Source organism: Tamandua tetradactyla, chromosome 23 (assembly GCF_023851605.1).
Source record: "Tamandua tetradactyla isolate mTamTet1 chromosome 23, mTamTet1.pri, whole genome shotgun sequence".
NCBI lineage: Eukaryota > Metazoa > Chordata > Mammalia > Pilosa > Myrmecophagidae > Tamandua > Tamandua tetradactyla.
In genome coordinates, this window is record NC_135349.1 from 54,354,543 (window position 1) to 54,370,161 (window position 15,619).

At 58.1% G+C, this 15,619-nt stretch overlaps 1 protein-coding gene and 1 long non-coding RNA gene across 12 annotated transcripts; one reads left to right on the forward strand and one right to left on the reverse strand.

The window, feature by feature from the left end:
• Positions 1–390: 390 nt before the first annotated feature.
• Positions 391–2,110, forward strand: LOC143667634 (uncharacterized). The gene is made up of 2 exons (XR_013168128.1): positions 391–526; positions 1,181–2,110. It is a non-coding gene; the product is annotated as an uncharacterized LOC143667634 (long non-coding RNA).
• An 877-nt stretch (positions 2,111–2,987) lies between these two features.
• ZNF205 (zinc finger protein 205) lies at positions 2,988–14,182 on the reverse strand. Of its 11 annotated transcripts, none has more exons than XM_077142016.1 (8): positions 13,900–14,182; positions 12,772–12,882; positions 9,321–9,453; positions 7,214–7,427; positions 6,809–6,900; positions 6,149–6,269; positions 4,502–4,609; positions 2,988–4,241 (listed from the first exon to the last, which is right to left on the reverse strand). In XM_077142016.1, exons 3-8 carry the CDS (start codon positions 9,375–9,377, stop codon positions 3,205–3,207), a joined length of 1,629 nt encoding a protein of 542 aa, XP_076998131.1. In that variant the 5' UTR covers positions 9,378–9,453; positions 12,772–12,882; positions 13,900–14,182; the 3' UTR covers positions 2,988–3,204. The 11 variants fall into 11 exon arrangements, with proteins under 11 accessions (XP_076998131.1, XP_076998130.1, XP_076998123.1 ...); XM_077142015.1 differs by lacking the exon at positions 13,900–14,182 and adding an exon at positions 13,594–13,640; XM_077142008.1 differs by lacking the exon at positions 13,900–14,182 and adding an exon at positions 13,361–13,470 and having other exon boundaries at positions 12,772–13,183.
• Positions 14,183–15,619: the final 1,437 nt, after the last annotated feature.

Below are 15,619 nucleotides of genomic sequence, written 5' to 3' on the forward strand. Positions count from 1 at the left end.
TTAATAATAAAAAAAAAAAACTGAAGGAGGGAATGAACGCAGTCAAGCCCCTACTCAACAGTTCCCAGTTCTCGATCGCTTCCCTCCCTCCCCAGAGAGCCCCTTCGCCTCAGTTTCCCCGGGTTCCTTCCTGGCCGCTCTCAGACTACCGCTCGCGCACCCAGGCCCGGTTCTCCCCGACAGCACGGTCGGGGACTCCTCCACTGCTCGCAGGACCGCAAGGAGCTGGCGCGCCGGAGGACCATCCATTGTCAGTGCCGGGATATGGCCGCAGGGACTGTCCAGGTCTCCGGGGGTCCACGGCGCTCGGCTGCGCGAGGCCGGAAGTGGCCCGCAATTGACGGCCTCTCTAGGCAGGTAGGAGGCTCGGCGTCTCGGTGGTCCGGCCGGGGTAAAGAGGCGCGAGGCCTCGGGCATGAAACGGGCCGGCGCCAAAGGCTCTGAGGTGACGTTGGCGCGAACCCAGGAGACCCACCCCCCTGGCCTCTGCCTCCTTCGGCAGCGCGAGTCGGGCGAAAGGGAAAAAGTAAGTCCCACACTCGGGCGCCTGGGCTGGAGCCCCGGGCAACCACGACGCTCAGGGGCGTGCAAGTAGAAAGACCGCGCAGAGAACGAGCGGCAACCATGACTGGCCAGTTTCGCTGGTTCCCGCCCCTCTCCCCGCCCCTACTATTGATTGGCTAGGGACAACGCGGGAGGGGCGGGGCCTCCAGGAATCTGGCGAATTAACGCCCTCCGGGCGGGGACACCGAGACCCGGGTCCAGACCAGAGCGCCCGGCCAGCCGAGCAGCCGCGAGGAGCCGCCGGTACCGGCGGCGGAGGCCCTCGGGGGGTGGGGGGGCCGCCGAGGTCGGTCGGGATTGCCCCGCTCCCCTTCCGTTTAGCCCCGAGCGGAGGGAAAGGCAGCTGACATCGGCTAACAGTGAACGGATCCCCGCGGCTTCTCCGGCGGCTGAGGCCCTGGGATCTCAGGCGGGAGCGCGGAGGAAGCCGGGCCCATCTCTGAGCCTCTTCACCCTCTTCTCAGAGAACCGAAGACCCTCTCTGCAGGGAAATCCTTCAGCCTTCCAGGCCCTTCCACAAGGCGACCAGCTACCCCCTCAGTCTTACTTGCTCTTGTCAATATTTTTTAAGCTGCCAGGTTCCACAGTTAAAATGCTCTCCTCACATCTGTTCCAGAACGATGGCTCCGGGATGGACCTCTAGGGAGAAGTGGACAGAGACCCAGAGAGTGACCCAGAGGGGAACCTGCAGGCACTCCCCACGGGGCCCTCCGAATCACCTCGTCACACTGCCGTGGAAGAGGGACACGGTTTCACCTGGACAGTGTGGTCTCAGGTCCCGCTGAGGTCAAGCCAAGGCTCCACACAAGTAGCAGACCTCTACTAGTCCAAGTCCAAGTCTTGGCTGGGGCAGCCCACAACCAACAGCCCACTCTCAAAATGCCTCTGAAATCGAATACTCTCTGTGCAAGTGAATCCTCTATGCAAAACTGGCATGCCAAGTAACAACAGCTTCTGGAGTCCTTGTAACGAACCTCCTTCCCACCTCTGCTTTTCTCACTAGAAAACTAGCTCCGCAGGAGCAGCAGGCCGGACTCATAGATATGGAGCCCCTCAGCCCCTCACATTGGGCTGAGCAGAGAAATCCTGTTTCTGGCCAAGTGACTAGAGCCAGGAAGACTAGCAGTGAAGAAATTGCTCTTCCTTACCTCTAAGAAATAACCACTGAATTCAACAAGTCCTGCCAGCTGCCCAACCAGACTTCTCCAAGATTCCCAGACACAACTGAGTTTTGCCTGGGTTCCCACCCTGTTCCCATGCCAGCTGCCCCAGGTCTGGCTGACAGCTCACCCCCCACATCCCAGCTGAGTCCAGCATCCCTGAATGGCAAGACTGTTGTCCCCTTCTCAGCATCCAGCACTTAGAGCACAAGTCTTTCAGAGGTATGGAGGGGGGCAGGGTGCCTTATAAGACAACACGCAGACCTGGATCTGAAGCTCGGCTTCTAGCGCTGTGGCAGAAGGACTCTGGGAGAATTGTTGGACTTCTCTGAGCCTCAATTTCTGTACCCATAAAACTAGGATAATAAATGCCCCACTTGACTTGCTATGGAGAGTAGAGCCGATGCAGAGATAGTGCTTAACCCTTCACTTGTACCAAGCAGCTGTTCAATAGCTGGCCACTGTCCCTACCCTCAGTCGGCCATCCTGCTCAAGGCCTGTGTCCCCTGGAGCTGGGAGCTGGCCAGGGCCACGTGGCAAGCCATGGAGACAGCTGGGCTCTCAACGGCCCCTCTGATGTAGGCCTTCTCCAGATCAGTGGGGATCAAACCTGCAAGTTACCCAGGGAGCTGAGCTGCAAATTTGGGTTAATAGACCGGCTGGGCCCACCCCTCCGCCCCAAAAAATTAGAGAATGGGAAATGGCAGCTACTGAGTTTGAACAGCAGGGAAGACCAGGAGCATAGCAGAGCCAGGCATGGGTGGGCAGGCAGATTTAGAGGATACGGTGAGCAGGCCAAGGGGGTGAGATGTGGTGGCGGCCACTGAGCAGTCCAGGCAGGAGAGCGACCCCTGGCCAGGAGGGCCCCCAGCAGAAGAAGCCGGGAAAAGCCCAATCACTGAACAACCGCTGGCGCCGGGCAGGAGATGGGGTAAGCAGGAAGCACTGGGTGTGTTTCCAAAGACAAGAATCAAGGGAGACCCAGGGCCCAAAGGGCAGTGTCCGTGGGACAAGGGTGAAGGCAGCACCAAGTGGCCCTACAGGGGCTCACAGCCTCAGAAATGCCCAGTCAGTCTCAGGCCTGGAGAGCTCTGTTCTCAGAAGGCCGGGGAAGCCTGTAGAGCCCTGATCCCCCCACTCTGGAATGGGCCTGGGGACAAAGGCTCCCCAAGTCAGGTCAGCCCTAAAAGCAATCAGTGAGAGTGCCTGAGAGAGGACACGGGGTCAGCTGTGGGGCCCTCGACACAGAGCCACAGGCCACTGCTTGAACCCTAAGAGCTTTAATCTGCAGCTGGAATGCCAGCTTCTCCTGGCCCCACAACTTCCAAGTCAGCACGCCCTGCCCCATGCCAGCCGCCTCCCCACTCCCTTCCCAGGCCCTCCTCGCCCCACACTGTAGCCCCTGCTTCCTTCCCCAGAGCCTTCACCTCCCAAGGGGCCACGTCAGTTGCTCTGGGTGCTGGCGCCTGCTCCGGGCCTCCTAGGTGGGAGCCGGTGGGGGTGTGGCCAGCGCCCCGGCCGCCCCCAGCATGAGCATGGCCAGAGCCTTGGGCCCCGTGGTGTGGATCTTCTCGTGCCGGTGCAGGTTGGAGCGCCGGCTGAAGCTCTTGCCGCACAGGGGGCAGGAGTAGGGCCGCACGCCGCGGTGGGTGCGCTGGTGCGCGGTGAGGTGCGAGCTGTGGCTGAAGCTCTTGCCGCAGTCGAGGCAGTGGTAGGGCTTCTCACCGGTGTGGGTGCGGTTGTGGGCGATGAGGTTGGAGCGCTGGCTGAAGCACTTGCCGCACTCGGGGCAGGGGTAGGGCTTCACCCCGGTGTGGGTGCGCTGGTGGGTGACCAGGGCGGAGCTCTGCGTGAAGCACTTGCCGCAGATGGGGCACTTGTGGGGCTTGGCGCCCGTGTGCGTGCCCTGGTGGGTGACCAGGTCCGAGCGGCGGGTGAAGCGCTTGGCGCAGCGCTCGCACACATAGGGCTTCTCGCCCGTGTGGATGCGCTGGTGCTGGATCAGCGTCGAGTGGTGGCTGAAGCTCTTCCAGCAGGAGGGGCAGGTGTAGGGCTTCTCGCCCGTGTGGATGATCTGGTGCTGGATGAGGTGGGAGCTGCGGCCGAAGCGCTTGCCGCAGTCCGTGCAGGCGTAGGGCTTCTCGCCCGTGTGCGTGCGCCGGTGCGTCACCAGGTGCGAGTGCCAGCTGAAGCCCTTGCCGCACTGCTCACACTGGTACGTCTTCTTGCCAGCGTCGCCCTCGGCAGCCAGGCCCTCCTCGCCGCTCTCCGTGGGCCCTGTCTCCTCGCCAGATTTCTCAGGAGCACAGCCCTCTGGGGGGTTTGGAAGACCTGCCTCAAGCGGGGCTGGTTTCTGCGTTGGGAGGCTGGAAGCTGGGGGACTTTGACTGCTGGCCGCCTGCTGCCCGCATGGCAGGAGACCACCCTGGGCTCCTCCCGCCCTGGTTCTGCAGGGCCTCATGTCCCCAAAGGCTGCTGGGGTTGGATCCAGCACCTCCTTCGCCACCCCGACGGTGCCTGGAAAAGGGTGTCCAGCAAGAGAGACTCGGTGAGGAACTCGGGGTATGGGGGAGGCAGCCTGCAGGGAAGTAAATTCTGGGTGATAAGAGCAAGGACATGGGGGGGTTCTGGAAGCGAGAGCCACCCTGGCCGAGGAGGGGAGGCAGCCCTGCCCCAGGGGACACCACAGGAAACTGACAGAAAGACCTCTGTGACAAGGACACCTGGGAGTGCAGTGTCACACCCACTGGGCCCATACCCTACACGTCTCCCCTCACCTGTGCACGCGCCCGTCTCCTCCTCCTCTCCCGCCTGCTGGTGCACCCTCGAGGCCTCACCCTTCTCCTGCGCTTGGGAGGCCCAGAAAGCTCTGCTGAAGGGGAAGCCTGTTCGGAAAGAGGAGCTGTGCTCAGCCCCGGCCCTTCCAGCACTAGATGCCTCCACCCCTCAGTGCAGTGGGGGAGCAAGAGCACGGGAGGGACTGCAGCTCGGGAAACTCAGGTAAAATCAAACACTACTTTCTGTAAGGTGCCATCTGCCCTCTTCAGAAAACTTTCTTCGGTAACAGCCAGAAGCGCTCTCTGCAAGGCTAAGCCTGGGCTCTGTCCTGTGCCTCCTTGAACACGTGACAGGGTGACACAAGAGGGGCTGGGCCAGGTCAGCTTTGGCAGCTCCCCTACATCAGCACAGCCCCCACAATGGGCCAAGCAATATCGGAAATGACTCAGTTCCGGGACTTGTGCTCTTGTGAACCCAGGACCACAGGCTGAGTGGACTCAGGGGTGAGAGGGAACAGGGGAGAGAGGCCAAGTGGAAGGCCTGGGGAAGGCCAGGGAGCTGACCACCAAGGAGCCTGGGCCAAAAAGGCCCTTTTATAGGGTCCCCTGGGGTGAGGGCCCCAGGGATGCTGGTCAGACCAGTGAGAGAGTAGAGGGCTCCAGTCTCCTGGCCCTGAGCCAAGCACTGTGGGAGGAACGGAACGAGCCAGACCAACAGGGAAGCTGATGGTTGGGTGTCTCTGAGGCCCGTCAAGGGGCCAAAACTGGGTGCCGTGTTCCCTCTGATCTTCAGGGACTTGCCTGGACTTGCTGCTCTGTGCTTCAGGGAACCTTAACAACAGGCAGAGAATACCTGGGACGGTTAAAGCAGGGAGGGGAGCTGGCTGCTGGATCCTTGAACCTCCCCCCACCAGGGCACTTCGAACCCAAGGGAGGACTGGCAAGCCCACCAGACCCCACATGCGCTGGCGGGTAGCCAATCCAATGTATTGGATGAATGGAGGAACAGATGAAGAATGACTGCTCAGAGGTTTCTGTGAGACTTCACAAAATTCTGCCAAGAAAACTAGAGTCCGCTGCATAGAAGTTAAAGCCCTGAGGCTTAAATAGTCACCACCAGAAAAGTGAAGGGGCTCTGCCCCGAGGTGAGAAGAGCAGGCTTCTTGGGGCAGCCCCACCCCGGGCAAGTGGTTCCCAGACCCGGGAGCAAGCTGTCTGCTGAAACACCCCTAATGGGGGCCTCTGAGGAGGACAGTGAAGCCACTTAAATAAGTCAGGCTGCAGAAGAGCCAACGCAAAGCAGGCTCCCTCTAAAGGCGCCTCCAGCGCGGTAGCCTCTGGTCACATGTGGCTGTTCACTGGGAAAACTCCAGTGCACTAGCCACGTTTCAACTGCCCAGCAGCCACACCTGGCCCACGGCCACCACGTCAGCACAGATACAGGACACGTCCATCCCTGGGGAGGACCAGAGCTGTCTGGATAGACAGTGAGAAGAGGCGGAGGGCTAGGGAAGGAAGGGAAGGTGGAGAGAAGTGGACGGGGAGGCAATGCAGTGTAGAGCCCCACTTCTCTCACATCCCAGGGCCTCAGGAAGCCGATACCCCCAAAGACCCTGCCACCCTACACCCCCCAGGAAGAGCCCTTACCCAGGGACAGACCACCTCTCTTCTGCAGGACATCCCCATAGAAGCTCTGCTGAGTGTGGTCCAGCCGTCCCCATTCCTCCCGGGAGAGATATAAAGCCACGTCCTCAAAGGTCACTGGCATCTGAAATAACAGGAAATGACCGCGTCCACTGTGCAGGACTGGAGGAGGGACGAGATGGCTCCAAGATGTGTGGAGAGAGCCCAGGCTCCCGAGCCCCTGCCCTGCCTGAGGCTGCTGGGTAGATCTGGACCGTGAAGGGGGTGAGCCCCCAGGCGGGCCACCTTCTTTATATATTTACTTATTTCAATAGAATAGGGCACTGATGTAGAGCACAAGACAAGAGACCAAACCAAGAGTCCTTTGGGAACGAACGCGGAGGCTTGGGACCTCTACACATGCTCCCCTCCAACCCCCAACCCCCTGGTCTGGCACACAGACCGCAGGGCATGTTCACAATCAAGGACAAATCAAGGACACCGCCTCTCCACTTCCTTGTGCCTTTGCTCCTGCATGGGCCCAAAGCAGCAGGTTTCCGGTCCAAGTGGGGGAGTCAGCAGGGGTAGGAAAGGCTGAGCACCTCAGGGGAGCCAGGAAAGGCCCCTACTGTGGCCGTGGGGGCAGGCGAGGGGGGTGGGAGGTAGGCAGACAGAGCCACTCACCTGGGACCAGGCGGTGAGGAGAGCTGCAGCCATCTGCCGGTCTCTGGCTCTCCCCTCCCTGGGGAGGACAGGGACCTGGGGGGAGGGGAGGGCTGAGAGAGGAAAGAAGCCCTCAGGGTGGCCAGCTCGTCCTGCTGGGGGGACCCTACGCTGCCCCCAGGAGTCTCAGGGCTGGGCTCACAGGGACTTTCTGGCTGCTTTGGACCCCACTTTCCTCCCACCAGACCCTGTGGTCATTAGGCCATGATGCCACACAGTGGGGCACCACGAGGCAGGATGGCAGTCCTCACCCCCCATCCATGGCAGGGAATCTCTTCCCCCTCTGCTCAGGGACCCTGGTCCTTACCTGGCACAAGCCACCACCTCCCATGCCACTGCCTCCCTCCCTGTGGAACCCTCCCTCACCTTCGCTGGGCAGGAAAAGAGCTTTCTCCTTAGGGCCGTGGCCCGGGGGCAGCCATCCACGGGCCGTGGGAGCCCCTTCCTCCTGCAGAGCCCCCTCAGGGTGGGGCTCTTCAGGCTCCACCTTGATGTTCAGTGACTCCCGGGCGGCTTGCACAGGCCCCAACCCCTCCAAGCGGGAAAGCATCTCTTGACGAGGACGTTGGTCACTGGGAGCCTAGGAATGACAGCGCCATCAGCACTGGGCGGGGGAGGCAGGGACAACCCAGAGCGCCTTGCCTGGGGCCTGGCCAGGTGGAAGCCGGGGCTTGGGAGCGCACCCCCAAATTCAAGGCACAACTCAAAAGACTGGTATCATCTTCTCCCCTTCCCAAGGATTCACCAACCTCCAGCTCACCCCAGTAAGGACTAAGCTGCAGGGAAGTGGATGGAGATGTCCCAGGCAGGCGAGCAAGGGGCATGCGGTCCACTTACCTCCTCCCAGTTTAATCCTCAGCTACTCTAGCATATGGTTTTTGCTTTGTTTTGTTTCGTTTTGTATTAAAAAATAGCACTGTGTATTGGTAATATTATGTATTTGTAATATTACTGTTATGATAAAATAATATGTATTAACAAGGAAAGCAAGGTCCAAAATGGCATCCCCACCTCGGCCTGACAAGAAAAACTCCTCTCTGGCCTCCCTGTGGCAGCACCTCCCCAGAGAGAGATTTCCTGACTCCTTTGGGCAGGCACCACTTCCTCACCCTGCTTCCCTGCCTGCCTGGCGGTGGGCACGGTGGGGCCTGCTCTGAGAATGTCACAAGCTGAGCTGTTGCCTGGCCCAGAGGCAGTGGCTTGGGACCTCGCGAGACTCAGCATCCAGCATCATCCCTCGGCACGCCCATTCATGGACAATCTTCCGAGACCCAGAGCCCCTTCTCCTGCTATCTCCTCTTGGTGCATCTTCTCTTTAGCACATCTTGTATCATTTTTGTGCCAAAAATTAAAACAAATCGTCTCCTCAGAAGCTGGGGGGAAGCCTCACTGCTGTCACAGGGTGGATCACAGAGGCTGCCTGGGGGACTCTCACCTAGCCCTCCATTCCCTGGTCTGCTTGGGTCTCGAGGGAAAGACCCTCGAACCAGGTGTCAGTCCCAACATCCCAGCCAGCCAAGCGGCCTCTCAGCACCCAGCTATCAGGCCTCCCTTTCAGAGCAGTTATGAGAGCTTCCCGCTTCATGAGGTGCTGGATAAACACAGAGCGGTAATTGTTACTCTACCTCTGCCCACATGACAGATTCCAGCAGCAGGCAGTGTGGACATGTGGGGCTTGCCAGGTGTCATCAAGACATAAAAAGCCTGTCAGACACAGGGAAATCAGCAGTGGTGACCAGTCTTTGTACTCTGACAGTATGAAAATGGTAAAACAAAAGCTTGATTGATATTTATATTCACAACCACTGCGAGCATGAGGCCAAAAGTTAGCGGCTTCTCGGACTCGGGTTCTGGGTGCGGTCCTTGTCTGGTGAATGAGATGGCACCCGCGGGCCGATGAACGGCTCACCAAGGCCCCTTGTGTCCATGCTCTCCTTTGAACCTCCCAAGGACCTGGTGAGAGAGGCAGGTTATCCCCATTTCTCAGACGACAGAGCTGGCCTGCAGCTGACTCATCTCCCTCTGCCTGCAAGCTCAGTGATCTTTGTCCCTCCGCAGGTTGTAATTACACACCCCCAGAGGCAGGTACACGTAGGGCTGGATGCTCAGGGCCAGAGGGACAAGAAAACGTGGTCCCAGGTGGAGAGCAACAGGGGTAGAGTGAGGTTTCTTGTGTGCCCTGAGCACTGTTCAGAGGGCAAAATTCCCTGGCAGGATCCCCAGGCAGCCTCCCTGCTCTCTCATGCAGGCTTGAGGCCAATGACTATGGACTTCACCGGGCAAAGCAAAGCAGTTATGGAGAAGCTCACTGTGTATGTGTGTGTATGGGATAGGGGGTAGTTCCCATCGTGTCACCCTCTCTTCACCCCCATGCATTGTCCTGCTCTTCTGCTGGTTCAGATGCTCTGCTTCAGAACCGCTGCCCCCCAACTCCTATCAGGGCATGTCTCTCATCCTGGCCCCCCATCCATACCTCTCGAGCTTTCTCCTTGTTCTGGGCAGATCCAACTGCTCCGCCATCTGCAGACATGTTCTGTCTCCAAGCTAAGAAACACGCTGAGCAGTTTCGCCCTCTATCCTAGCCCCTCCAGCTTCCGGCCGGAGTCCTGGAAGGGCAGAAAGAAATCAGCCAGTGTTGCCTGGATCCCTCAGAGGAGCCTTAAAAATCCTCCCCAGTCCCAATCAGAAACAGACTCAGAGACTCCAGAGTGGCCCCACAGTCTGTGGTGCTTTTTGGTGGGTTTCAAATGAACATGAGCATAAATTCTCCCCTTTGTGGCTGATGCAGGAGCCCCACATCTCAGTCCAACCAACACAGGGAAGGTCGGGGCTGAAATCAGAATCTGCATTTCCAACCTAAACACATAAAGGTCTCATGACGTCCCCGACGTGCCCCTGTCATCAGGGGCGAAAGTTGTGCAGAGATCCTACAAAGCAGGTGCGGTGGGGCGCGGCGCTGACCGCGGGGGAACCGGGGACATCGAGGCCAGGCTGTCCCCGGGCCGGGCCCAACCCCGCGCTCTGGCCCTGACTCTCAAGCCCGTCTGGGATCCAGAAATGGACCCGTCGGCTCTCAACAGCACTGCCTGCGGCTGCGGCTCCGCGCCAGGCCGGGAGGTCCGCCCGCTCACGGTCCCGGCGGCCGCGGCTCCTCCTTCCCGAGCCGGCTCCAGGCCCTTCTCTCCCGGCCGGCCCGAATGCCCCCCATCCCGACCCCCGCTCCCCGCGCGCCGGCGCCCTCCCAGCGCCCCCTTCTCACGCGGGCGGCGGCCGGGCCCCTCGGCGGGCCGGGAGCGTCGGCGGCCTGCGCCGGGCGGAGCCGGGAGCCGGGACGACAGGAAGTGCCTCCGCTCCCGCCCCCCGCGCAGCCCTGCGGCTCCCCGCGCCGAGGGTTCCGCGCTCGCCGGCTGCGCGCTGGGGCTCGGCCGCATTGCCGTGAGCGCGCCACCCGGCACGGGCCACCCGCCAGGCGGGGCGCCACGCAAGGAAGATGCGAAACTGGGGGCTTGGAAGTAATTCCGGGTTTCACGTGGCGTTGCCGGACAAAGGCCCGGGATTCTTCTGCCCAGCCCGCTCAGTGACCAACTCCGGACACCCCGGGGGTCCGAAGAGAGAAAGCGTGGGCACTGGTGCCTCCTAGGAGGGCCCAGGGCCCAGCGGCCCAAAAGCTGTCTCCCGAGGTCCGGGGAGTCAAGGTCTTTTAAGGATTTTAGCAAAGGGAGGTGAGGCCATTACAATTGCAGACAGCAAGTTCTAAGCAGAAAAGGCGGCGGTGTTCTGTCACTTCAGTAGAACAGAAGCCAAAAGGAGGGGAGGCAGAGCTATCACTTCAGCACTACCGAGTGAGCCTAAAGGAAGGGAGACAAGTTATCTCACTAGCAGAGCCTGGCGGGTTGGATTTACACATGTCGGGGGCTGAGCCTAGTTAATGGCTGACTTCAAACTCTTCAGTAGCATCAGGGCCTTTGCCCTACAAGAAAATGACCACAGGGGATGACAGTTCTAACAGTCACAAAGGCACAAGATAAGGGCTTTTACAATCATTTTAGATATCCGGGCAGCTTAATTATAGTTTAGGACTTTCAGGTATCCCCCTCTGTCTACTCCAATATTCCAAAAAGCAAAAAAGAATAGCTATATACTGATTCAGGAATCAAAATCATCCCTTAAATCCTGATTTACAGTTACAATAGGGTCTGGTGGCACTCAGGAGGGGACGTTGGGGGACACTTGCTGACGCCCACATGCCCTTTACTGTGCACCCCACTGGGTGGAGAGAGAGGACGGTCTCAGCACAAAGGGCTTCTCCTAAAAGCCTTGGGGTGTCTCCAATGAGCCCTTGGATTTCAATAAAGGCTCCTGGGTTGGTCAGCAGGTCCTCTAGGTGCCCCCAAGACCAGCAGCAGGGACCTGCTCCCCAAGAAGAATCTAGGAAACAGGCCCGGGAACTCCCCTGGACCCTGCCCTGAGACTCTGCACCTCAGAAAGAAGTGGGATGAACCCGATTTTTCCAGACCAGACCCAGCTGTCTCTCAAGAATGGGGATAGAAATCTGACTACCTGCCAGTGGGGTGTGCCAGATGCTCAGACACCCCAAGCCACTTCAGATTCCACCTCTTTTTCCCCTCAGACCCTGAGAACTAAGGTCCCCAAGACAGAGGGCAGAGACCCCACTGCACTTCCCAGGGCCAAGAACTCGGGGAGGGGCAGATTCCAGGCAATTCCTCCAGGTATCCGGGACACGCGGGAGTCCTCAGAGACACACCCATGTCAACCAGGAAAGCTGAGGCACCCCTGGCTGCCTGCACGGTGTGCAGAGTGGGATCATAGTGTTTAACTTTTTTTTAAAATGCAGTTGCAAACATTCAAAAATTTGGAGCATTCTTATAAAATCCAAATATTTCATGAACAATCAGAGCATCCAGCAACACTGGGCATATGCCCCAGTTCCCCACAGCCCCCACCCAGCCCCGGGAGCGTTTGAGTTTGCAACTCCTGCTTTTTTTGGAGTTAAAGATGTTTTAGGAGCTTTAGGATTCTGATCGATTCAACTGTCGCTCTGCTGAAAGAAAAATAACCTCTGAGGTTTGTCTCTAGTTAGTATTTCCAGGGTTTTAATCCTCAGGGTGAAGAGAGAACTATTAAATTGTAGCAAAAGTCAATACTGCTTTCAAGCCAGCAGAGCTATAAATTACAAACACCAGGGGTAGCAGGGCTGGGCAAGGTGAGCTATTCAGTCGGTGGGTGTTTCTTTGCTGACCAGGAGCAGAGCAGCGTCCAGTGTAAGGGTTCTCGCTCCGAAGGCAGACCATTCCACCCCAGGAAGTGCACCAAGTCCAAAAAAGTGGGTGTGACCTGATTTCTGGACAAAAGCTTTTCTCCTTGAGATGACAGAAGGGTTCATGGAATCTCCTAAACTAGACAAACTTATTGAGCACTTACTATAAGACGGGCATTAAACCCTTCTTCGGAATAAGAGAAAATGTCTCCAGATAACGGAAGCTGATTTAGGCCCTGAGCAGGTCGAGGAGGAGGGGCCTACCACAGTTGCTGGGGGAACTGCAGCCCATGGGAGAGTTCAGTGAGCCCCCAGAGCTGGTGAGAAAATAAATACAGTGGAGACAGAAACTTAATGCTTCCAGCAGCCAAGCCTGACACACCCACTCGGAGCCTGGGCATAGGATGGCTGGGACTTTGGGGGACCCAAGAAACCATACCTTGTTTAAAGGGGACAGCTGGGAACCCAGAACTGCCAATTTGAAGATTTTTCAAGAAAGCCAAATATATATATATCATTTCGATGTGAAACCTCCTGGCTCCTACATGCTGGTAACTAAATTTAAAATTGTAAGCATTCCGCCAAGTCCCGCAGCGCTGCTGTAAGTGCATCCCGGGTCCCGGCCTCCTCCCACGGATGTACTCACCCGCAGCAGGCCGTGAAGGATTGAATCTCATGGATGAAAGCGCTTAGCAGAGCTTCAGGCATGGGAAACACTCAACGGATGCCAGCTCCGGTCTCTGGCAGCTGCACTGAGCTTGAACAAGGAGAGCACTAGCCTTTAGTAAATAAATCATGATCGAGTCCCAGAAGGATTTGCCTGGCCTTGTTGATTCGGTATCGAAGAGGACCTTCAGAAACACCCAAGAATGAGAAAGACTAGGGAAAAAAACAGGCATCCGAAGTAAGAAAAACACAGTGGCCGGGACTAATCAAGATTGGAGACGAGGGCAGTGCAGAGATCTAGCTTTAGGAAGGAAAGAGGCGATGAGGAAAAAAATAAAGGAACATGAGCGCGGTAGAGAAAAAAAAATCTACAGCAGAGCAAATGTCCAACACTGAAAAGGAAGAAAAGGAAACCGGATGAGGCGGTGCATATGTGGGAACCCGGGGGACACATTTCTTTTGAAAGAAGGAAAAGAAATAAGACCCTCCGCAGCCCCCTCCCCCGGGGCCTCGGACCCCGGCAGGGAGGGCAGGGCGTGGGGAGGCCGAGCGCTCCGCGGCCCGCTTACCCCCGGAGGCGCGGAGGCGACCTGGCCCCAGTGCCACGGCGGCGGCAGCGGACACAGCCGGAGCCGCGAGAGGCCGCGAGCCGCGCGCCCAGGGGGACAGACACCGAGCGCGGAGGCCAGGGCCGCGTCGCCCGGCAACGACGCCGCCCCGCCCCGCCCGTGCGCCGACAGTGATTGGCCAGCTGTCGCGAGGCCCCGCCCCTCCGCTCGGGGGCCCGCCCAGCGGCTCTCACCTGCGCGCCCCCGCCGAGGCCTCAAGAGCTGCGGCCGGGCCCGAGCGGGCGGGCGCGCCGGCGCTTCAGACCCCGCTGGTGTCCCCGCGTTTCCCTTCCGACCGCCCGGTTCCAGCTTCCGGTTGTTCCCGGACCGGGGGCGCGGCGAGGGGCGGTCATCCCCCCGGTCCTCTCGCCTGCCTCCGCGGGTCGGGACGCTGCGGCCCACCGGCCAGAAGCCCCTCCCCGGGGACGCGCGGGGGCCCCCTCGCCCCCTGGTTTTGGTTTTTTTATTTTTCCCCAAAATGGGAATAAGCCACTTTGTACCTGCCCCCTGTAGGGTGTTGCTTCCACCCGCACCCATGCGCGCTCCTTACAGACTGTTCAGTTTAAAAACAGAAAAACGGGAAGAAAACAGAGTGGCCGGTTGCTCCTCACAGCCGGGACGTGACAGCCCTCCTCCGCGCAGAGGCAGCACAGTTCTCCGACCACGCCCCTGCGTCACCCGGTTCCAGCTGACCCCGGCTCGGAGGGTGCCGGTGGGGCTGGCTGGGGTGGGGGGCTTAAGTGCCTTCCCGGCGGGTGAGCAAGAGGACATCAGAGCTTGCAGCCCGGCCTGGAGACTGCCCTCGGACACCGGGACGTCTGACCTCCTGCCCTCTCCCCCACCCCTCCCCCTCCCCCTCCTCCGCCTCCCATCCGTCCCCTCCCCCTCCCCCATCCTCCGCCTCCCACCACCCTTCCCCCTCCCCCTCGTCACCCTCCCCCACCTCCCCGCGCAGCACAGTCGGCAAAAAAATGGGCTTTTCCTGCCCTGGGCGGGCTCCAGGAGAGGAGCCGCCTCCCTAGACAGCGAGAGCCGGGTCTTCTTTCGCTAAGTGGAAAGGTTGGCAGCGTCAGCCTGAGTCAGACCGATTGTGAAAACAAGAGCCAGAAAACGCCCCAAACTTAGAAGGGTCAAGACTGGAGAAATTTCCCAGACATCCACACCCCAACATTGGGAGCACGTTGTCTCTAGCTGGGAGCTGAAGACAAGCTTACAGTGCAGGCAGGTAAGGAGACCCTGTATGGAAACTAAGCTCCACCACGCCTCCGGCTTTGGGGCTAGTGCTTTGATGTGGTAATGAGGGTAAATTAAATTACTTTCCTTTACAACTTGGTGCCTGTGGAGGAAAGCAGGACACTGTGATCCTTTCACTGCTGCTGCCCCCTCCAGCTGTCTGATCCCTGAGACATCCCCGATGCTGGGTAGAATTGTAGGCAGCATTCACTCATATACAGGCCAGAGGCACTGAAGCAGGGGGCCCAGCATCAGACGACCTCTCTCAGAGGCCCCTCCCCAGGGGACAGGGGACAGCCCTCCCCAATGCTGTCTCCAGCTAGTGTTGTCAGCTTTCCATCCCACTGCTGTTTCCACTCGTAGCCAACGATTCCTTTCTCTGTGTCCTGTGGTCTTTCTTTCATGTGGATCTCCTTTATACATCACTGCTCCCTGATTATGCATGAAAAAATGTAGAATTTCCATGTGTTTTCTACTTTAACTCACCGTTTAAAAATTTATATCTTTGTAAATGCTTTGGAATGCTAAAAAAAAATTTTAAAGAAAAACAGTCAATAAAGGTAACCATGGCTCCTTGGAGAAATGACTGATTCTTGGACTGGGACTAGAAATAGACAAGATTAGCCTGGGCATCTTGCAGTCGGGAAAGTAAGAAAGTACTGAAACAAACCAAAAGCGCAATGGTGAGGTATGTGAAAACAGACACAGGAGCCAACTGAAAGTTCCCGATGGCAAAAGCTGGAACAATTTGAGCGAAATAAATGAAGTAATATTGGATTATAATCCACAGTATAAAATAAATATCCACGAGCCCATACTTATATAAGTATATAAATAAAATTATTGAAAAAATAAAGAAAAGCGGTGAGAAGAGAAATCTTCCATACCAAAGAACTCCAAATTATTTTCGTTGATCCTCCACCCTACAAGAGGGGAGCATAATTTCCCAAGTCTTAGGTGTGGGCTGCAAGATTGACTTCCTACCAA

Excerpts from the sequence above, each read along its gene's own strand:
- ZNF205 (XM_077142016.1), bottom strand. The coding sequence starts at position 9,377 with ATGTCTGCAGATGGCGGAGCAGTTGGATCTGCCCAGAACAAGGAGAAA. Across the intron at positions 6,270-6,808 it reads TCCTCACCGCCTGGTCCCAG|ATGCCAGTGACCTTTGAGGA; the intron begins GTGAGTGGCTCT and ends CTGTTATTTCAG. Across the intron at positions 4,242-4,501 it reads GGAGACGGGCGCGTGCACAG|GCACCGTCGGGGTGGCGAAG; the intron begins GTGAGGGGAGAC and ends ACCCTTTTCCAG.